The 23,696-nt window shown below is 42.2% G+C and overlaps 1 protein-coding gene across 1 annotated transcript in view; it reads left to right on the forward strand.

Moving 5' to 3' along the window:
- The window catches only part of WDR47 (WD repeat domain 47), a 2,078,858-nt gene extending 2,057,628 nt beyond the window's left edge, over positions 1-21,230 (forward strand). The window contains exon 15 of the mRNA XM_044086053.1: positions 20,287-21,230. Within this exon, the coding sequence (XP_043941988.1) occupies positions 20,287-20,429 (143 nt within the window). The 3' untranslated portion in view covers positions 20,430-21,230. The remainder of the gene's footprint in view (positions 1-20,286) is intronic.
- Positions 21,231-23,696: the final 2,466 nt, after the last annotated feature.

Genomic DNA, 23,696 nt, shown 5'->3' on the forward strand with positions numbered 1-23,696 from the left:
TAACTTTATCTGTCCTGTCCTTGAGCCATTTAGCTATCCATCTGATGATGTAGGGATTTATGCTAAGTTTTGTGAGTTTACTTATGCTACCTGAGTGGGGAAATGTCAGGTGACATGATGCCAGGGCACTTCTATGGGCTGGGCTTGTAAAGGCTCCAAGGCCGTTAGCCTAGTACACACCTATGAACCTAATTGTCAAATGCCTTGGCCAGGGCTAGGTAGGTGGTATGCACTGTTTTACTTTCGTCCATGACCATAGTGACTTTCTCAAAGAAGTCCACCAGTTTTAGTATGCATGACCTACCCTTGACAAAGCCAAAGTGGGTTGAGTCCAGTGTTTGGAGGTTTCCATATCTTTATTTATCAGGTCCATGGTTATTCTTTCCATGACCATACAAACAAGCCTAGTCAAGCTTATGGGCCTTTAATTTCGTGGGTGAGTTGATGGTCCTTCCTTTTACACAGGGATGATTGTAGCTGTTCTGCACTCTGTTGGATCAAAGCTGGTCTGGATGCTGTGGTTAAATAAATATTGTATTGTGCCTGATAGGTCCTGATTTAACCTGTTTAAAATGTGACCTGGCATATGCTGAAAACAGATCTATTACCACCTGTAACATGATGTTCTGTAACAATATAATAACAGCTATGAATGAAAAATTGTGCTGTGATGTAATTTATATAGATTTAATGTCGGCATTTGACAGGATCATACACAAAACACTGATCAATACATTAGTACAACTAGCTATTCATGTACTCTTGATAAGATGGATAGCTGGGAGCTGCATGGCTTACAAATAGGACATGGCGAGTATCATACGGCAACTGGACAGTTGAAATCCTTGTTTACAGTTGGGGTGTCCCACAGGGCTCTGTCCTAGGCCCTTACTTGTTAGGATTGCATCTTTCAGACCTGAGTTTTTTCATCTGAGGTGTTCTGTCTGTATGCAGATGACCTGAAATTGGGTAGACTGATAACGTGTGTTACAGATAAGGCATGTCTGATTTTGCTGTCTTGTACCAACTGACTTTGGATTTTTACCATTTGGTCTGATTTTGCTGTCTTGTACCAACTGTCTTTGGATTTTTACCACTTGGCAACTAATAAAGGATTTACCTTTTTTACGAACTATTGTCTTCACTTTGCGGTCCTGGAACTACTCTTCTTGGTGTTATCAGTTTTGCTCTTATTTTTCTTCCATGTCTGCAAAATAACTTGACTGTTTGGGCACAGGAGAATAATATGCTGATAAATGCATCAAAAACTAAGCATATGAGATTTGGGAGACATAAATTGAAAGGTGAATATTTAATTTAGCACACAGTGATTGAAACTGTAGACTCACTTAAGGACCTGGGTATATGGGTAGATTCAGCTATTAGTTTTTCTAATCATATCAACCAATTGGTTAATGATAGTAAAAGAACTATAGGTTGTATAAAAATATTTATAAAGTCTAGGAAATCAAAAATAATGAGGTCATTGTTTGTTAGTTACATTAGGCCCAAAGTTGAGTATGGAATAACAGTATGGAAACACTAAGAAAACAAGCATGAGTAAACTGGAAATAGTACAGCGGAAATATACCAAGGGCATCCATGGATGGGAAAATTTAAGCTATTATGAAAGACTAAAATATCTGAACTTGTACAGTGTCTCTTATAGATATCTAAGAGCAGATCTTATTCAGGTATATATATTAGAGACCAGCACTACCTCTGGGAATGTTTGGGTTATCAAAAAGTACTAGAGAATCATCAGACAAGCTATGTAGAAGATTCTATAGGAATGAGAAGTGTACTACTTGGTTTTCTGACAGAGTAACCAATGCATGGAACAGACTACCAAATTATATTAAAGCAAGCAGTAGTTTGATATTTTTAAGAACAGCCTAAACACTTATTATGAGAACACGTGTTATGGTATATTGGCAAGCTAGAAGGGCTTTTAATGCCCATGCTTGAAATATTTGTATATATGTATGTATTACTGGGCCCTATTGATGCTGTGTTTTCAGCTTTAGAGAGCACTGTGACTACCTCTTCATTGGTGAGAGATAATAACCGGAGGAATGGTGAAAGATATTTCTTGAGGGAGAATTGGGTGGTGATGGGGAAGTGAAGTTTGAGCTGAATTTATCAGCCAGCAGATTTCCTTTATCTTCTGGCTGAGTATAGGAGATGCCATCTGCAACTAATTCTGCAGATTGTTAGGTGTTGCCTTTAAGACGTAGATATGACTGAAAAAATGCCTTATGGTAATCCATAGTTTTGGAGGCTATTTTTACCTCAAAGTCTGCCTTCAGAGACTTAACTAGTTCCCTGATTCACTTGTTTGTACTAATGATAGATTTATTGCTATATTGCTTACATTCCCTCTTAATTCTAGGCGGTATGTTTTTTCTTTTGTTGTTCAACCTGTTAAGATCAGGGGTCCACTATGGTGGCTTGTTTATGTGGTTTGACCTGGGCTTATTTCAGTTCAGAACTGAAAATGTCTATGCAGTTGTTTATGTGGTCGTACAGGGCTTTTGTGTACTGTTCTGCGTAGGCGTCACTTTCTGGATTTGGGGGAGGGGGGGGCTTGAAATCTAGCTAAGCTGTCAGTCAGCAGGAGGTAGTTTGCCTTAGAAAAGTTATTGGGGTTTGGTAAGGGGTCTAGTTTTACCTTAATTTCCAGGGAGACCGCTTTGTGATCTCATCTTACTGATGAGGACATCACACAAGGGGGAGTGCAGCACTCTCCCATATTTGTCAGAACCAGGTCTAGGATATTTGTTCACCTGGTGGGTGTGTAAGATCAGGTGCTCCAGAGTATTTGAATTCACAAAGTCAAGAAGCCTTTGTGCCTGTATATTTGTGGTCATGTATTTTTCCTAGTTAATGAAAGGGTAGTTAAATTCACCCATCAGTATGGTATTGGGCTTGATGAGTGATTCAAGTAATTCTAGCTATGATGCATTGGTTTCCTGGTTCATGCAGAGAGACCTCTAGCTAACAAGAATATGGTAATGGATTTTCACATAGTTAGGTGGACATGGAGTAGCTCAAGCATGTCATATTATTTGACTAGCCATGAGGTGAGATTATCCTTTATGTAGATAGTACCTTTCACTCTTTCACATTCATTCGGTGAGTGGAACATATGATAGGCATTATAGCCGTTCACTGCCAGAGTGGTTTACGTGGCTTTAAACCATATCTGCACAGACATCAGCATTCTCCAGGGTGAGGAGAACTTCTAGAGAGTGCATTTTTTTTTGAGACTTCTAGCATTGAGGAGTAACATCTTTAGCTTGTCCTGAGTAACTTTTGTTATGTTAGAAAGTTTGTCTGTTTTGCAATGCCTAATAAAGGCAGTATAATGGTGGATAGTGTTTTCGCCAGCATCCAAAAACCTAGAGGTGACAGGTGGATACCATCCTTGGCAAAATAGTGTGGTCTGTCTACCATGTCCTCGCAGGCTGACAAATATCGGACCCCTTTGGAATGACACCAGTATCTAAGCCTATTGTTAGTCAATCACTTTCTGTCTGTACTGTGGCATTATCCTTGGAGACAGTAGAATGCTGCTCAATATTAAGTTCATACCTGCCTGTAACACATATTCTGAGAGTTCAATCATGTCTGTCTCCATATGGTCCAGGGAGGTGCATCTCAATTCATTTATGCCCACATGGACTATGACTGAGTCATACTGGTACTTAGAGGTGAGTGACCTTAGAGCTTGCATGATCTGCCAGATCCTGGCCCCTGACAGGTAACTGACTGTAACCTTCTCTTTATCCAGCCTTGTGTGGGGGACATTGGTGTGTCTCACAGTGGAGTCGCTTATGACCAGAATGTTGGATTATGAAATGTTTCACCTTATGGGCTTGGTAGTTGAGACACAATGAGATGTGGCTTTGTGTTGTGCTGGTATGTTGTTTATGTGCATGCAGAGTTTCTGAGGGCTGTGCCTGACGAGCCTTTGAGGCTTGGGTAGGTTACATGTGAGCACCTCCGCATATGTGGTTCTGTATGCATGTTCCTTAGTGGATGTGTGTGTGTGTGTGTGTGTGTGTGTGTGTGTGTGTGTGTGTGTGTGTGTGTGTGTGTGTGTGTGTGTGTGTGTGTGTGTGTTGTGTGTGTGTGTTGTGTGTGTGTTGTGTGTGTGCTTGTATGTGATAGTCAGCCTCCAGTGACAATGTGTAAATATATCTCTCACATACTGTCCTTGTCTGTTGGAGAATTAAGTGGTTGTTAGTGTACATGAGGCATTTGCTACATTGCTTCAGGATGCCCTTGTCCACCAAGCTGGAAACAAAGATAGTGGTAAAGTGCCCATCCCAGTGATTCTCATTTGGGGTAATGTATAATTATCAACCATGGGATGGGTAACCACATAGGATAGGTTATTTTATGCACAGAAAGGGAAACTGGCTAGGCCGGTCTTACTGTACTTGCAAGGGATAGGAGTGGAGGGTGTGTATAATCAGATGGGGGGGGGGGGTGCTTACTTAATGTAATCTGCAGCTTACCTAGCTTGCGATGCTGCCCAGAGCCCAAACCAAATGCTGACTGAGCAGTGATATTCCTGGGTGCTGTGATAAGGTAATGCAGACTTGAATAGTCCTAACTGAATCTGCAAGTGCTGCTCACTGTGTAAACTAGTTGCCTAGTGAGTACCACAGGACTGAGGTACAGTTCCAAGGTAGTTTTATAGGGAAATTTCAACTTCTGGTGTCTGTGTATATATATATATATATATATATATATATATATATATATATCTATATATATGTGTGTGTGTGTATATGTATATATATGTGTATATGTATATATATGTGTGTATATATATATATATGTGTGTGTGTGTGTGTGTATATATATATATATATATATATATATATATATATATATATATATATGGCATCACTAACTGCCACTGGATGAAGAGCAGCTTCATGCAAACACGAGGCTTAAATACTCTTAAGAAAAAACACGTTTGACACTAAGCCTACAGGCCAATCAGATAACTACATGTTGAGCTTTCTACCAGTAATTCTCAGCTCAGATGAGTGAAATCAACCCTCTCCTGCCAAAAGAGTGCAGACTTAGACCCTCTTAATGTAAAATAACTGGTTTGGAGCCCAGGTGTTGAGGAAAACAAACTGATACTTTAAACTAGCTTTACAGTTCACTAGATACATTGTAATTAGTTCGGAACAGCAGCCCTTACAGCATTTTGAAACAGCTCGAACTTTGAAAAAATGCAGAAAAACAAATATCGCAGTAGAACTTCACAGTAGATGAAAATAAACAGTGGAAGTATTAAAAAATATACTTGGATTCATTTATAGGCTCAGATGGCTTCATATGGCTGATGTACAGTGAATAGTCATTTTCCACACACTTGGTGTGTTTCCAGTTTTTTTACTTTTCTTTTCTACCACAGTTTTATCAGGATCAACTCTTCCTTCTGCTATGATTGCATCTTTACTAGTATAGGACTTGGTTGCTTTCTCACAGCAAGTTTTGGAGCATATACAAAACGTACCCTCTTAGTTAACAAATCCTGCAGAAGTCTAGTAGCTTATTTGTGTTTTCATAAAATGAATACAATCCGTTCCTTTCACTTTCACTAGAATGACAGAAAATCTCAGGCTTTATCTTGTAACTCTTCTGTTTCTTGAAACAGCTCTTCCTGAGAAACCTCATTCTCAGTCAGACTTTTTTTTCATTTCCACATCTGATACTTGCTGTTTTATCAAAAAAGAATACACATTACATCTTCTTTCTCTGTTTAATAGATAACAGACTCGGGTATGGCAGTGTGACTTTACAGTTTAAGTACATTTAAATTACTACAAGTAATTACCTTTATTTTTTAAGTACACTTATGTTCTGCGACTGACTTTTGGCCATTGATCTTCTGTTGTTTTCTTTCTTGGTCTTATTTGTCCTAGGATTCCTTAATGTTTGGGGATTGTCTTTTGGTCTTTGATATTATGTCTTCTTTCTTGTTCTTATTTTCCATTAGTTTTTGGAAGGTTTCAAACCCAGTATGATGGAAAGAATGTTTGGAGACTTGACAATTTGTTTCAAAGCATACTGTCCTGAGTTTTGATACTGCCTAACATTCAGATTTTGTACTACAGACTCAAAAGCAAGAAGATCCTACTGCAAATGCATAGAAAACCAAACCAGAAATAGTCTGCTAAAGGAGAGTGCCATCTGTGAGATAAAATGTGTTACTAACCTCCCTTGGTGAAGGCATCATAGGGAGAGATGGATGCAGGTTTACCCTTAAGGGCATGCACTTATTTCCAGCACATTGAGTGTTGAATATATAATACACCCCACAAGTCTTTACTACTATATATTTTACACTTGAACTACCAATGGCCAGTGGCAGTTCCTAAATGCTTTATCCCATGCGTGGGTCCCCTGAAATTATCTATGGTATAATCCCAGTGATTCTCATTTGGGGTAATGTATAATTATCAACCATGGGATGGGTAACCACATTGGATAGGTTATTTTATGCACAGAAAGGGAAACTGGCTAGGCTTAAAATGGCCCACAAGGGCAACTAGCCTTGTACTTAACCTATGAATCTGTAAAATAAATAATACATATAAAAATGTAGTATAAATCTTCGTTTGGTCCCTGAAGAGTCTGGCAGTCAAATAAAGCAGTCAATATGAAGAAAACACTGCAGAACTCACCACTCTGAGTGTATATAAAGTAAAATGTGAGTTCAGTTAAGTAGATCTGAAGAAGCGTACTTCGTATGTGAAAGCGCTTATCTGTTGTTCTGTTCGTTAATAAAGGTGTGTTCCAGCATTGGTGGTGAGTTCTGCAGTGTTTTCTTCACATATAAAAATGTCATTCATGTTTCATAATGTAAGTTGGTATGTAAATAAACTGTTGCAGCTCTTTTTGACAATTGCGTGGGATATTTTACATCTCCCTCAGCTACCACCAATTCAGGCAATGGGACCTCAGTTTATCATCTCATTTGAAGGATGGCACAATCAGGAATGCAGCTATCCCCCGCTATGCTTCATTGTAGTGTCACTGCTGGAAAATGTATTCCAGTGTCCTGAGTGGGAATTGAAATGACAGATGTTAAGTTGTCAATCTCGCCTTCATTCTTGCTGGATGGGTTCGGAGCCGATCCTCGGCTCCGACTCGGCACTTGCTAAGCTCGAGAATCACTTTTACCAGCTCGAGGCAGCCCCATATCCCATGATGCAAGGCGGTAATTACCCAGATCTCATTTGCCGCTTCGCTAATGAGGTCATCCTTTTTACCAGCTCCTGGTAAGTGATATTTTTCTAGCTTTTGTCAGGTTTTAAGAGCCTAAAACCCTAATTTTTGGTCCCTTTAGTATCCATTCTTTCCTCAGTGTACTTTCACTTAGCTCCATACCCCTTTTTGTCCTAGTTCTTTAGTTTAGTTTTTCTGGCCTTTCCCACCCTCACAGTTCCTGTCAGGATTCCCTCAGGTGTGTGTGTGTGTTGTGTCACTTCACTTTATAACTATTTTGTAGTTATTATTAATATATTTTTAGTTGTTAGTGTCTTGATTGGACTGATTGGTGTGTGTGAGTGTTTAAGCACCTAGCTATGTCCAAAGATACTAGGGTCTCAGGTTTCAAGAAGCGTGACTCGTGCTGTTCAGAAGATGTCTCTGACAGATGGTCACACTTCTTGTATTTATTGCCTGGGACCCCAACACCTGCAGGACTCCTGTGCTATATGTCATTCTTTCAGCCAGAGAGTCCTGCAGGAACGTAGAAATAAGTTGATCCTTAGGGGTCTACTTAAACCAGAGAGCTCCCTGGCTAAAGTCGGCTCCGGGAAGCCCTCTAAGCCACCCAAGACCCAGGCTTCGGTGTCCAAGTCTGTGGTCTTGGTTCCGACTCCGCCGGAGTCGACATCGGCTCCGTCCGGAGCCGATCCTTCCTTGTTGGAAGCTTCTGTGCCGGCGCCTATCGGCGCCGATACCTTGGCTTCGGCACCGGTGTCGGCTCCGTCTGGAGCCGACAGCCCAGCGTCGAAGCATGTCTCAGCTTTGGCTGGAGCCGAGATATCTTTGTCTCCTCTCGGAGCCGACAAGTTGTCGGCTCCGCCTGGAGCCGAACGTCCCTCGGCTCCGATGGCTCCGTCCAAAAAGAGGTCTAGATCTCCTTCTTTGGAATCTATTCACTCGGCTCCAGCATCCCCCTTGCTTTCGGAGCGGAGCCATCGGAGCCGATCATCGAGGTCTTCCAGGCTTTCAGACCATGATTTAGAGAGAGTGGTAAGTAGGCTATTAAAGTCACAGGCACTAGCCCAGATGCTCCATAGCCCATCTCATCAGACGTCCGCTATTATACATCCCCCTGAAATTCCTCCTTCGACTCTCCTACAGAGCTCGGAGCCGGAGATTATTGGTACCGTGACTGCTGCTGCGTCGGAGCCGATACCACACTTTTCGGCTCCTTCGTCCTCGACTCCTATCTCCTCCTTGAGACCTTCCTTGGAGGGATCCGGGCGTCGGGCTTCCCTGGTTGGTTCCGAGGGGGCGAGTGGCATTGGACCCTTGTCCGACCCCGTTCTCCCTCTCGGAGCTTCGGCCTTGGTGAGCTCGGCCCCGACATCTTCGGAGCCTTCCCTTTCGGTGGGACCAGGGATCCCTGTTTCTTCGGAGCGGGATCTCTCGGCTCTCCCTGGGAGGGGAGCCTTTGAGGTGATGAGGAGTGTGCTAGCCCCAGAGCTTAGCCAGCATTCGGTTCCTTTAGCTCCTCCCTCTATGGTGCCTGTAGATGCCTCTTCCCGCTCTCTTGCTCCCGGACCCAGAGATCCATCGCCCCAGGTTTCCCCATTGGGAAGGACTTCCTCTTCCGAGGTTTCTCCTGATCCTTCAGGTGAACCCCCGCGTAAGAGGACCTGCAAGAGGAAGCATTTAGACTCCCCTGAGTCTACAACATCAGATACCGATTTAGATGAGTCGGAGGGGTCCCCATTATCTCCCTCTGAGGATGTCTCCTTTTCAGACATCCTTGAGCTCCTGAAACAGAGGGGGAACTGGCCCTCCATTAACTCCTCCGAGGATGAATCGGTATACCTGGAGGCCTTTGGATCTCGACCCTCCACCTCCTGGGTGTCTCCGCCTTTCGACCCTCTTATGGAGGTCATAGCTCGAAAGGCATGGGCATCTCCTGATTCGGTGGAACCAGTCCCTAGGAGACCTTCAAAATTTATTACGGCCCCCGCAGAAAAGCAGTTTCTTACTAAAGGTGTCCCGGTTGATGCCATGGTGGTGGCGGCCGCCACTAAGAAGGAACTTACAGATCCTTCCGTACCAGTCCATCCTCCTAACAAAGAATCCAGGACTATGGACAGGTATGGTAAGCGGATGTTTTCCTCAGCGACCTTTGCTATGCGTTCGCTGAATTATTTATGTCACTTCACCAGACTTCAAAGGGACATCCTTAAAGAATTAGGTGAAGTAGTACAGGATCCTTCAGCAGCAGGGGCTCAGGAAAAGATTGCTTCTCAGCTGGGAATCCTTAACTCCATAACCAACTCCTCCATGTGGCTCATTTCTTATGCAGCCGATGGGGCGAGTAGAGCTGCAGACACAGGAGTGGCTCTCAGATGTCAGTCCTGGATGCGGCTCTGTAATTTTGCAGACCCCTTTAAGGCGTCCTTCACAAACTCTCCCTTTGATGGGTCAACTGTGTTTGGCCCTCAGGTGAAGGACACATTGACCAGGTGTGAGCAAGATGGCAAGACTCTTTCTGCCGTAGGAGTCCGTTTCTCCACTCCTTCTAGACCTTACCCCAAAGGTCAGAAGGGAGGGAAAATGTGGTACTGAAAATCACAAGGAGTCACGCCTGACGCACGTGGTCAGTTTACCCCCAGAGGCAGAGGGGGTAATAATAATAACAGACGGCGCCCTAGGGGCAGAGGGGGTCCGCAGAACCAGGGCTCCAGAGAGCCTCTCTCTGACAAGCCCTTCCAGCATCCCTGAGGTGTTGCCCGACTGCCCGCCCTTGGAGGCAGTCGGGGGAAGATTGTTGCTGTACCCAGAAGCCTGGCTTTCCCTCTCTTAAGACAAATGGGTACAGTCGATCATATCTGAGGGTTACAAGATTCCTTTCGAGGAAAGCCCCTTCCCTCAAAAAGGTTCCCTTCCAGACGTACCACCCGGTCTAAGGGAAATTGCAAGATTAGAGCTGTCAAAGCTTCTAAGGAAAAGAGCCATCCAGCCAGTACCAAAAGATCATTTAGAGTCCGGAATCTGCTCAAGGTTCTTTTTGGTCCCCAAGAAGACGGGAGACTGGAGACCTATATTAGACCTCAGCAGACTAAACAAGTCTGTCAAAAAGACGAGATTTCGGATGGTCACACTTCAATCGATTTTGCCCTTTCTGGGCAAAGACAACTGGATGTGCTCTATAGACCTTCAGGATGCGTACTATTACATAAAAATCCACAGACGCTCCAGAAGGTTTCTCCGCTTTCGGCTGGGGACCAGTCATTTTCAATTCAGAGCCCTGCCCTTTGGTCTCACTACAGCCCCCAGAGTGTTCACCAAATGCAAGGCAGTGGTCACGGCTCACCTGAGACGTCTAGGATTCCAGGTGTTTCCGTATCTCGACGACTGGCTCCTCTCAGCCACCACCAGGCATCAACTCATCCGAGCCAGAGACTACACCCTTCACCTCTGCAGTCAATTGGGAATTTCGGTAAACTTCGAAAAGTCCTCCTTATCGTCCTGCCAATCTATTACCTTTATAGGCGCAAATCTAGACACTACTCGGATGTCAGCAAACCTAACAAGTCAGAGAATCCTAGATATCCAAAACCACATTCGAATCATCCTTGCCAGCAAAAAGGTACAAGCCAGGCTGGTTTTGAAAGTGTTGGGCCTCATGGCTGCTGCCATCACACTTCTTCCTCTGGCCCGTTTTTACATGCGTCTTCTACAATGGATGTTGTTCACACAATGGTCCTTCCAGCAGCTTCCCATGTGTCACAAGATCCTAGTGACACAGACCTGCAAGAACCATCTATCCTGGTGGATTTCCTCTCCTCTAGTCCATCAGGGCAGACCATTTGTTCCCCGGCCCCGGTAGCCACGGTCACTTCGGATGCCTCCCTGATCGGGTGGGGGGGGCATTATCAGGGCAGGATGATTCATGGCACGTGGCAACCGTTCGAATACCACCTGCACATAAATGTCCTCGAGATGAGAGCAGTGCTTTTAACGTTGCAAGCCCTCAACGACTTTCTTCCCTTAGGAACTATTGCAGTTCACACGGACAACATGTCCGTGGTGTGGTACATCAACAAACAGGGCGGAACCAAGTCCTATCCCTTGTGTCGAGAGGCTCTCAGACTTTGGCAATGGGCGATCTCCTCTCATCGGTTTCTGGTAGCAACGCATATCCCTGGGAAAACCAACATAATAGCGGATAGATTGAGCAGAGCTATACTCATGCCTCACGAGTGGTCTCTCAAGCAATCCATAGTGGAAGAGATTTTTCAGAAGTGGGGCCGCCCATGCTGTGATCTTTTTGCTACTCCTCTAAACAGCAAATGCCCAGACTTCTTTTCTCTCTTCCCACTTCCGGGCCATTCCCCCAGAGACGCTCTTTCCCAAGATTGGCCCCAGGGACTTCTTTATGCCTTTCCCCCCTTTCCATTGATTCCACAGGTACTCCAGAAAGCGTCCGTTTTGAGAGCCAAAATGATTCTCATTGCCCCTTACTGGCCTCGACGAATTTGGTTCCCATTCCTTCGTCGCCATCTCTTGGTGCAGCCTTGGCATCTGGACCCAGTGCCAGATGTTCTGACCCACCAGTCGGGTCATCTGCACCGCTCCGTTCGTTCCCTCAACCTCACAGCTTGGTTGCTCCACTTCCTTCCTTAGCCAGGCTTCCTATGATCTCTAACCCCGTTAGAGACATTATAGTAGCTTCTCTTAAGTCCTCTACTAGGAGGATTTACTCTAGTAAGTGGAAACGCTTCTCCCTCTGGGCGAGAGATAAGAACATAGATCCCTTACTGCCCCGGTTCAGTCAGTCTTGGATTTTCTAGCGGAAATTTTTCACTCAGGTTCTTCCTCTTCCACAATCAAAGTTCAGTTGGCAGCAATCTCCAACTTTCATGTCGGGTTTGCAGACCACAACATTATGTCCCACAAGCTTTGTAAAGCCTTTCTTAAAGGGGTGTTCCTTCTAAAGCCCCCTGTTAGGGATCCTCCACCACAGTGGGACCTATATTTAGTGCTGGCATCCTTGATACTTCCCCCTTTCGAACCGGCTGCTTCATGTTCATTAAAGTTTCTTTCTTGGAAGACACTCTTCCTTGTCGCCATTACCTCGGCTAGAAGAGTGTCGGAACTTCATGCCCTATCTGTTCGTCCCCCTTATTTGTTCTTCCACAAGGACAGGGTATCCTTGAGAACCAATCCATCCTTTTTGCCCAAGGTTGCTTCTAAGACAAATTTAAACCAATCCATTGATCTTCCTGTATTTTTTCCAAATTATTCTAACAGGGCGGAACAAAAATTGCATTACCTTGATGTTCACCGCCAACCTAGATATTACTTGGACAGAACAAAGCAATTTAGGAAATCTGATCAACTCTTCCTTTCTTATGCTGAAAATAAAAAAGGTCTCCCTGTTTCTAAAGTGACCTTATCCAGATGGCTATCTTCCACCATTTCTGACATTTATCAACTCGGGCAAACAACTCAGCTCAAAACCTAAAGCACATTCCACAAGAGGCCTAGCCACTTCTACAGCTTTTCAGGCTAGGCTGCCCTTAGATACTATTTGTGCAGCAGCCACTTGGGCCACTCCTCATACCTTTGTTTCTCATTACAAATTGGATTTGGCCTCCAGGGATAGGGCAAGCTTTGGTTCCACTGTTCTCAAGAGTCTGTTCCATTGAGCCACCCGGGATAGAGGTGCTAGGGACGCGGTCCCATCCAGCAAGAATGAAGGTGAGATTGACAACTTAACATTTAGAAGTTATGTACCTACCATAACGTTCCATGTTAGTTGTCTTCTCTCGCCTTCTTTCTTGCGTCCCTCCCTCCTGTCCCCTTAGCCTGGACAGACCTTGATCTCCCCTTTTCTCTGGAAGATTCTTCTTCCTTGGACACCAGATAGTTCTTGTCTTTGATTACCTGGTTTCCCTTACAGCCTTTTAGGTTAGTGTTTCTCTTTCCTTAGTGGAAAGTGTTTATAGGCAGTTTTTCCTCTAGATACCAAACAAGATCTGGGTAATTACCGCCTTGCATCATGGGCTACGGGGCTGCCTCGAGCTGGTAAAAGTGACTCTCGAGCTTAGCAAGTGCCGAGTCGGAGCCGAGGATCGGCTCCGAACCCATCCAGCAAGAAAGAAGCGAGAGAAGACAACTAACATGGAACGTTATGGTAGGTACATAACTTCTAATTTTCTGATCCTCTGGCATCAAAAGCAAGTCTGCTCATTGTTTAGACACTGACACTGTCATTGCGATTGTGACACCAAGTGGGAGAACAGCAACAAAAAGGAGGGGATTCCCACAGGGAACTTCTGACCCATCCAAGGGATAGTTCCACCAGAACCACTGGTGTATCACTGGAAAATGTGGTTGTTGGGGGTGCACCAGACCAGAACTCTCAAGAGATGCAAGCCTGGAACTCTTAGTCCTGCACCTAGGGTATCTGCAGGGATCTCTTGCAACCAGCAAAGAAGCTGATACCACCTTACAAGGAGAAGGGTCCATCTTCTAACCAGTGAAGCATCCAGGAGGGTTGTTCCCATGTCATTCCCCCCGGAACAGCTGATCTTAACCAAGATATTCATTACAGATGAATAGCCTTTCCTGTAAACTTTATCAGAATATCTGAGTCAGACACCAGCTGGCTACTGACGTAGAATTGTACCAGCAAGAAAGGTTCAATGATGAAGGCGGGAGCCTCTCTGGTCTCAGAATTGGAGGGAGTCAAGCATTTCTAGGTCCACCTGAAGGAAGACCTGCAACATAGACAAGTAAGATTCATAGCTGAAGACCTTAAACTAAATAAACCTTCTTGTCTGCCTTTCATTTGGGACTGAATGGGAAATTGACTTAGGGAATGTTGAAGGGCCACTGAGACTGCATAGAAGTTATTCATGAGAAGGTCTTACTCCACTATACTGGAGGTAAGGATGTTAGGTTGGAGGAAGCCCACAGAGACACGAGAGTATATAAACTCCACATAGGCATTGTCCAGATGTCAGCATCCAACCCCGTATCGTATGCTGGGGAGGTGAAGAGCTTAACCATTATGCCAACCATATAGCAGGTGAGAAAATGAGATGCGCATTTCTGAAAGTTATTTGATGGAGGAAGGGATGTTCAGCTACAGAAATAAAAAAACCCATACAGTGAGGAAAAAGAAAAGAGCAGAAGGGGCACATAGTTCACATTTTAAAAGTTATTATAGTAGTCACTTGAAATGTGTGTTGTACTATTCCAAAGCTTAACAGACTGATTTGCATTTTTCTGTCTGTTTCACTTGCTACATGGTATTATAATGTTACAGGAGACTTGCGCGATGTGTTTCAGTTTTGTTTATCCTTATCTCTGAGGTTGGGGAATCTGAAAGAGTGATAACTGGAATGAGACTAGATTTCTAGATTTTATGGAAGTTCTTCCAATTAAGATGATAGTTTTAATATGCAATGATAAAACTGTCTTCTGTATCCTTTAAATATTTATTCAGTTAGACTGGAATAGAGTGGCAGGATATTTGGTACTTTTCCATTAAACCGCTACCAGTTCATCACACAGCAAGGACGTGAATTAGCTACTTCATGCCAGGGGGAAGCAATAGGCGCCCTTTTATTGGTAGCATAGCTGTAGCCCGACGTGTTCGCCATGCTCATTGGTCAGCAGTCTGTTAGTCACTGTGAATATTGTAGTAAGTGTACCTTACCTTGTCAATGTCTCCTCCTGCCGGTGATTCTGTATTATTAGATTGATAGACAGAGCCCATTCAAAGGAAAAATAACCTGGAAATAACGTCTCCACGGAAACAGAAGTGAACGTACCTGGTCCTGTATTGAACAGAAAAGTATCCAAAATGATTTTACATTGCAAGTGAGATCACAAGCAAAAGGGATATATTTGGGTCTGACTGCCCGGTTGTCCCGATCCTTGCAAACAGTGTGAAAGAACTTACACCTACCGCAACAACAAAAAGTTGTTTGTCAGTTTTAGAGATGTAGTTGGCACACAGGAAATGAAATACTGGCATCGCAAACCGAAAGGGTTATTTACCGGCAAAAATAAGTACTGCATAATGTTTAGAAAATGTAGCTGATATGTTGTTTCTTGAGGTAATAGGTTATTCACGAATTTACAATCCCTTACTGGATATAAACTCTTCAGAAACTTTAATTTACTTATTCTGTAGTGTATGAATACTTAGAAATGCAACAGTGTGAGGTACGGCTTCAGTTCACAGCAGCGCGAAGTAGTAGGGATTTAAAGGAAAAGTACCGGATTTTTTTTTTTGATCTGATGCTTCATATTAAAACACACTCCTGCCTCTCAACCTGTAAATGTTAAACATTATATCACTGGCCTTTAAAAATCCTAGTACAGGGCCCAAAAAAAGGAGGAATTTAATATTTTTTGGAATACAAGGTCTTTGGTTGCCAAAATCCACATAGGTTTGATATGAAATCTGCATATCTGGTGCAACAGTTAATGGATACTGTGATCCCTATTTGCTTGTGGTGGGATTTCTGTCTGTTGTAGCCCATCCTAGTGTTTGCATGCATAACTTATAAAGACAAAGAAGCTGTGAGTATCATTGAGGATTGTTAAGGATGCTGTCATGTGCAGTCAAGTGTAAAATTATTTTTATTCCTGCCTTTTCACTACATTTTGGATACCTACTTCACAACATATTGAACTGGCCAATTTCCTTACACAGTTTCAACCTTGTACTGTTTAAGCCCATAGTTGGGGAAAGCACACTAGACAACAGCCCCTCTAAAGTTGAAGAGGGGAGACCTGAGTTGGAAAAAAGTTATTTTTGTAGATCTATGGTGCTTACATTCAACTCTGACTCATACCACTTGATGTCCATTTTTTATAAGAACTGGGACATTTTAATGGATGACTTGTACATCAGGGCATCAGGAGAAAGACCTATAGTTACATACAGAAGGGGCTCAAACTTAAAAGACCTTCTAGGGAAAGGTTCTAACTACACTAGAACAGGACGTGTAGGGATGTACACGTGAGTCTTGTAACTGGTGCCACAAGGTGAAATCAGGCAGCAAATTTACAGCGAATGGTGTAGACCATTATGTAAAAGGTAAATATAACTGTCACTCCAAGGCAGTGGTCTACATGGATACATGTGACCAATGCCTAGCATTTTATGTAGGCAAAACAGAAAGGAAATTTAACACCAGAATTTATGAACACAACTATGCCATAAGAAAGAATAATATTAATAATGCTTTAGCGAGGCATATTCAGGACAATACTGGCCACAATTTCACATTTAAGGCAATAGACCATGTAAACATCAGTGACAAAAAGCCTTGGGGACTTCAGTTAGAGTTAAAGGAGTTAAGGTGGCAAATCTTACTACAGGCAGATAGATGGCCAGAGATAAATGATAGGTCATCCATCTCTCCTGTATTGAAATTAAAAGCCCTAGAAAGGAACAAAATATCTCAAAACATTTGTTAAGCACAAGCACTTTTGTATGCATTTGGTTTTGGTAAACATTTTAGCATTATGTGAATATTTAACATGAGATTTTAAAAATGACTTTGGTTTTAGTTTTATCCTATTTAGAATCATTCATGACACAAGTATGAGACTAATAATTTATCTTTTAATTACAAGTTTTAGTTGTATTTAAGATGCAACAGTTTCAACTGTAACACAGTCAAGGGGTTAATTAATGTACTGTCTCAGTGTTGCTTAGCTAGCTGCCTCTCTTTGCTTACCCAGTCAGAGTGTTTTTTATATGTATATAAATGTCTGTTGTACATTTTAATGGTGTCTGATAAAGTTAACACTTGTTTAACAAAAGCGCTCACATTTTATTTGTTTTTCTTGTGGATTTTTATCATTAAATACACCTTTGGTTTATCATCACCTGAGTGATTTGTGCCTGTGAAACTCTGTCTGCCAGCATTTTTATTTATACAGTTCCAACCTTGTACTGTTTCTCCCTTAGGTCTATATTTGGCAGTATCACCCTTCTGTGATCACATAAATGGAAGTGTGGTATCACTCCTGGTGGCTACATTTTATTATTTGTTAAATGTATCACTTTGTAGACCACTGAATTTCACTTGGTTTATCAGACTATACCCAGAAGCTCCTTGAGGTTAAACTAGAAATGGTATGATTGATTAACCCCAGATCTCTAGCTTTACATCTCAGTAACCTTAACATTGTGCTATGCTGTCTCCATACCTTGTATTAAAACACCATAGACATCTCCAGCATCTAAGGTTAGGTAGTAGACTTCATTACAAAAGTAGGAATCCTATTTCCTTTTCACACACACCTGCCTTAATAATTTCACATTATTTTTTAAGCAAGAAGTGTGTGTGTGTGTGTGTGTGTGTGTGTGTGTGTGTGTGTGTGTGTGTGTGTGTGTGTGTGTGTGTGTGTGTGTGTGTGTGTGTGTAAGAGAATATGTTCATCACATGCACTTTTTTACCCCATCTTCCCATCTAGCCGTCACACATCTTACAAGTATAGACATCTTCCTTTCCCCTGTCCTAGCGACATGAACAGTACTGTGTCTACCACATAGAATTTCCTCTTAACTTAAATAAATGTGCTCTTTCTGTCTGCAGACACTTCATGACTATCCATCTACAGCAGAATAACCATCCATAGCATTTTCTGTTGTTACCCAAGCAATACATTATTGTGGAAATAACCTACATTTAAGTCAGAGGGGCTGCAGACAATTGGCAGTGTGTGTCAGTGGTAGTATGTAGAAAGCCAAAGAAGCTGAAAAGTATGTTGTTCAAAACAGTAGTGTGACCAGTGTATCTCTATAGTACAGAAACCCGGGCAGTGTAGGAGGAGGTTGAGGAAGCTAGAGGAGATGGAGATGAAGTACCTGAGTTAGGTGGTAGGATACACACTGATGGATGGGCAAAGAAATGATGAATCAGAAGAGAAGCCAAAGTAGCTCCATTTGCAGAGAAGGTCAGAGAGAATAGACTACAGTTGTTCGGGCATATGTACAGGAAAGGAAAAGACAGATGGGTATGATAAGAACTCCCCTTGGGAGAGGCAAAAAGAAAGCAAGAGAAAACAGACAAGTCCAACAAAGAAATGGATGAATTACATGAAAGAAGACTTGCGGCAGTCAGCCATGCCTGCCAGAGAAGGTAGGAAAGCAACACTGAATTGAGAGAGGTGACGGCAGTTGATGTATTAGCCTGACCCCATGTGAAAAATGCTGGTTAATGATGATTATAAGTATAAGGAGTAAAGTCTCCTAGGGACTGCAGCCCTAGAATGAGTGTTTGTTCTGTATCATAAAACCTTCCTAAAATGTATCCCATCTCAAGAGAAGATTGTGAAAATCTGAGGCAGTGAAGCTTCAGCTATGTAAGGGAAGGTTTCCTCCTCTCAGCGACTATCTAGGGAACTACTGGGGATGGATCCCTCTACTCGTTAGCTCTGGAAGGTGAACTTTGCATAGTATCACTTGAGAACGTAATCAGCCCATGTGAGAAATGAAAAGTTAAACAGAACACCTCATGCGCTATCATATATGCAACAGTGGCTTTGTAAGATGAGAAAGGGCACCTCTGCTCGCCAAGTACTGGCATGCAGCTAAGTTCCCATTGGGAGAAATTGTGCATCTGCAAACTCCATATCCCTACAAGGGGCAACAAGCACTCAATTTCTTGTGCATGAGCCATTGATCATATAGTACATATTTCCCCTGCAGCTGCCTGTCTAGCAGGGCTGACCAGCCCGGATGGTTTGAGATGGTGGCACTAGGAGATGAAGCTTCAGCATTCAGTACTTCCAAGTCAGTAACCTGAAGACTCAGGGTACCACTCTCTTTAGCTTGGTGGACTTGGGACCATTGAGGGTCTATGCAAACACCCTTGGATGTAATGGCAGCCAGGGTAGCATCTTTCACATGCCTCAGGTTTCTGATAGGTATGGAGGACCAAAACAGGATTCACCATCCTGTAGTTTGTCACAAACCAAACCCCTGTGATACCCTTGAAGCTGCAGAGATTACAGACCTATACCCTAGAAGGACTGTGGCCAACCTTCCAAGCAGAAACTCTGGTGAAACTCCAGCTCTCCCTCTTGGAATCTAGAGGATCTCTTTCTCTAGTCCTGGAAAGACTCTCTTCTGTCATTCTTCATAATTCAGAACTGCACAAAAGACTATCCAGCTTGCATGTGAATGCAGAAGCATTATACCATGAGCGATGCTCAAGATCTGAACTGTGGGAACAATAAAACAGAACTGGCAGATGCAGGGGATGATCAGAGTTTTGTTGCCAAGATATTATTTCTGGCCTAATAACACTCTCTGAACCTATGCATTGTCAGAGAAGTATATCCATTTCAGAGCAAGGGGAATTTCTGGAAAATGTGATGCTGAATACTGATTGGTAAAAAGGATGAAGTCAGCCTTAGGAGCTGTCAGGAAGGCTCCTTGGACTTAGATCTGTAAGTTTCATCACCATGAATTTCCATACAGACCAAAAGTTGTTTGTGTATTCTTCTTCTTTCGGCTTTTCCCGGTTAGGGGTCACCACAGCGGATCACCTGTCCGCTCATGATTGGCAGTAGAGTTTTACGGTGTTGAGTTGCCAGCCCGGCGCCCAATCTTCCACAGAAGGCACCCACATGCACACACTCATGCCTAGGGCCAATTTAGAGTGTCCAATCCACCTACAGCATGTCTTTGGGATGTGGGAGGAAACCGGAGCACCTGGAAGAAACCCACGTGACCACAGGGAGGACATGCAGACTCCGCACAGAAGGCACCCCAGCCAAGAATCGAACCGGAGAACCTCTTGCTGTGAGGCGGCAATGCACCACCGTGGCCGCCCTAAAAGTTGTTTGTGTATGATTAAGTTTAATGTCATATTTTGTTGTAAATGCCTTCTACAGGTCAGGACTAGAAATGTGTTACTGTCTGACATACTGTGTTGCATTTAATAGGCTCATAGATATTTAGAGATTCAGGACATGACTTCCTTTTGTTTATTTTTTTTTTTTTAACTCACCTCACAGGGGATCTCACCAAGCAACTTCCAGTGATGGTTGTTGGGGAGCACAAAGACAAGGTAATACAATGTAGATGGCACACTCAGGACCTTTCCTTCTTATCCTCCTCTGCAGACAGAACCGTTATCCTTTGGACTCACAATGGCTAAAGAGTAGCAGAGTACTGTTTTGTCTATGCAGATGATGCACAGCTAGGTCTGCTTCATCACAGAATTAACTGAGGACCACTTTGCTAAAGGACTGGTTTATGCAGCAGAAGCATGTGTCACAGTTTTCTTTGCTTGTGCTGATGGAAGTCTTAGTGTTTGTATTATTTTGCAGTGCTTTCAGTCTTCCATGTGAGTCAACGGCTGTGACTAATTGTATTTTACATTGCCAAATTGTATAAACTGTTATTATTTTTGTAAATGTGCACACAGAGTAAGATTAAGGACATGTTTACAATTTAGTATTTGCATTCCTCTGTCATAGTTTTAGTAACAGTTTTATGAAGTAAAGATACACATACAATGATATTTAACTTTCAGTTAGCTAATGTAAAAATGACAAGCTACAAAACAAGAACTTGTTAATTTGAAACAAAGTTTTCCTTGCACCTAATTTGTCTTCACTAATTTATTGCTGACATTTTTAAGACCCTACTTTAAATATTACTTTTGTAACAATGAGCACAGATAGGTCTTCACTGACAGATACTGAGCTGCTATGGAACCCTTCCTTTTTAGGATTTTCCATTTGAAGGTTATGCACTCTCATACACACCTCTCTCCTTTTTTATATGTGCATGCCATGTCTTCACAAACCTGTCTGCTGTCTCTTGACAGCCTAACAGTTATGACGATTCTTAACTTTCTGTTTAACATTTTAATACTGTTTAGCTGTTATGCAGTTGTAAGATCTAAACATTGCCAATGTTTTGGCATTTTTCAAAATAAAAATGATTTCAAGTCCTCTGTTTTATGTTTAGTCCCTAACCTCAGGAATGTTTCTTTGTCTTGTCAGTGTTTTGATCCATCTATACAGAAATAGCAACTAAAGGCTTGGAATGGACATCTTTTGATGCTGAATTTAGAGCATGTATGTGACTAACTATTTCTCTTTCTCCTGGTTTTCTCAACAATATTAGCATCTTTAAAGATGTTATTTTCCAGGGAATGGTACTTAGCAAGGCACAAATACAAACAGAGAAGCATATTTTTTTTTATTTTTGCTATTGGGTGTTTGCTTTTTTGGTTACCTGTTTGATCATCCTCTGTGTGTAGAATCAGTCTGAACATGCTGTCTTAGCTTGTGGAGCTTCTACCTTAGTCCTGTTGACACCTAGAATGCAGATCCTCCACTTCTTTGGAGTGACTTTACCTATGATGGAACAGTAGTCTTTTGTTTGGCATTTTAGTGTTCTTCACCTTTCATCGACACTTTATGAGCCATTGTAGTGATTGAAACAACAGTAATTACAGCTAATTGGAACGGTCATTTTTAGCTCTTGCACGTAATGCTAACTTGTGGCATTTCCAGACTGAGCCATTGTCACATTAGAGACTTCTTCCTAATGAACAATAATGTCTGCGTTGACAAGTTTGTCATTTGTCATATTAAGCACCTGCATCGTACCAACCCTGTGGGGATAGAATTGGCATCTGCTCTGTGTTCTTGATGTTTTTCTCTTACCCAGTACCACAGATTAACCCTACACCTTTTTACCTACAGTGAAGTAGCCTGTTTCCTTACCATATTCATTTTATGCTTTTTTTAAAAGACTGTATAAAAATATGCTGCTTTGTGCGATTCATATCATTCATACTGGGAAATCCATACACATGGTTAAGTGTGGTAAGTATATTTGCACTCCTCTGCTATAGTCTTCCCAGTCTAACATTCATTGTATACCAGAGTGCACCACGGAGATGTTCCACAGGTGATAGTAACCTTGTCCATTGTTAAAATCTAAAAGATCATTGAGTGTGTTTTTAATGCTTGTGTCAAATTGGCGTCTTAATTGTTGCTGCTTTGATTCTGTAGCTAATGCCAGCAAAAGTACTAGGACCAGCATTTGTGTTGCAGCATCATCCATGGCCTCAACTATCTGTGTTCACTGATGACCTTAACTCTGTTGTTTTGTGATTCCTTTTGTGATCATTTATTAACTTGATTATTTCTACCAATGGCACAGAAACCATCCATTTGGTATTTGTCAAATACCCTTGTAAGAATGAATTATGATCTAATCGTTTCATTATGGGCACGAATCCTAGTGAACATATTGCAAAGAAACTGTGGCCATGGTTTCTGCAAGTCATAAAAATTCATCAGTTGTCATTCCATGCTTATTTCCTCTTTCATATTTTTGTTTCAGTAGTGTGATTGTAAGTGTTAAGATAGTAATGGCTTCATTTTGCTCATTAATTTGAAGACATGGGCTGTAACTAGATCATTCAGAACATCACTTATGTGGCTACACCTTAGAATTAGCTTTAACTGCATCTATTTTGGGGTCCCCAGTCCAATGTTGACCACGTGACCAATGGTTCCCTGGCACTGTACATTATCTTGACTGTTTTCCCCAATTTATGCCATCTTGTAAGGATAAGTGAATATCAAGATCAGTTGGCTAGCATACCATTGCTTTTTCAGTGGCCCATTTTTAGCCATCTTCATATTGCTCACACTTGACATATCATGAGCCTTCTGAAAACAGCACAATATTTCTTATTTGTGTAGTACCTTTTTCATTTGTTGTTACCTGATGTTCACCTCCACTATTCTATTTAGGTGCAGTGGAAAACCGGAAAACCTTCTTTTGCAAGAGTGGAAAAGGCAAATGTTATCCAGTAGCTGCAAAGGTTTAGTATAAAGCTCATTGTAGATCATTTTCTATATCTCAAAAATTGAGATTGCAACTCAGAAAGTGCTCATTAAGACAGAAAATACAGCTTATGTGGTAGGTGGTGTGAGGAACAAGTAAAGTGAATTCCTTCAATGGAGGGAAGAGTTTCAAGAGAATAGGACCCTGTAGGAATTCCAGGGACAGTTGTAACTGACTGACTGTTCTCCATTAATATGCATCTTAAGAAACTAACAGTGCACATCAACAGATCTTTGACAGATTGAGATGGCAGCAATATGCTTTGCCCCCCCCCCCGCACCAAGTTACTTGTGTGCAAACCCTAGCACTACCCCACACATAATGTTGCTAAAAACCCTTTCTCTAATAGCAACACTAAGACAAAAGGACACAGAACACACCCAACACCAATCAGGCACACCATTTTACACACACACACACACACACACACACACACACACACACACATATATATATATATATATATATATATATATATATGTATGTGTGTATATATATATATATATATATATATATATATATATATATATATGTGTGTGTGTGTGTGTGT

This window comes from Protopterus annectens, chromosome 10.part0, assembly GCF_019279795.1.
Source record: "Protopterus annectens isolate FY-2018-M chromosome 10.part0, PAN1.0, whole genome shotgun sequence".
Classification (NCBI taxonomy): Eukaryota; Metazoa; Chordata; order Ceratodontiformes; family Protopteridae; genus Protopterus; species Protopterus annectens.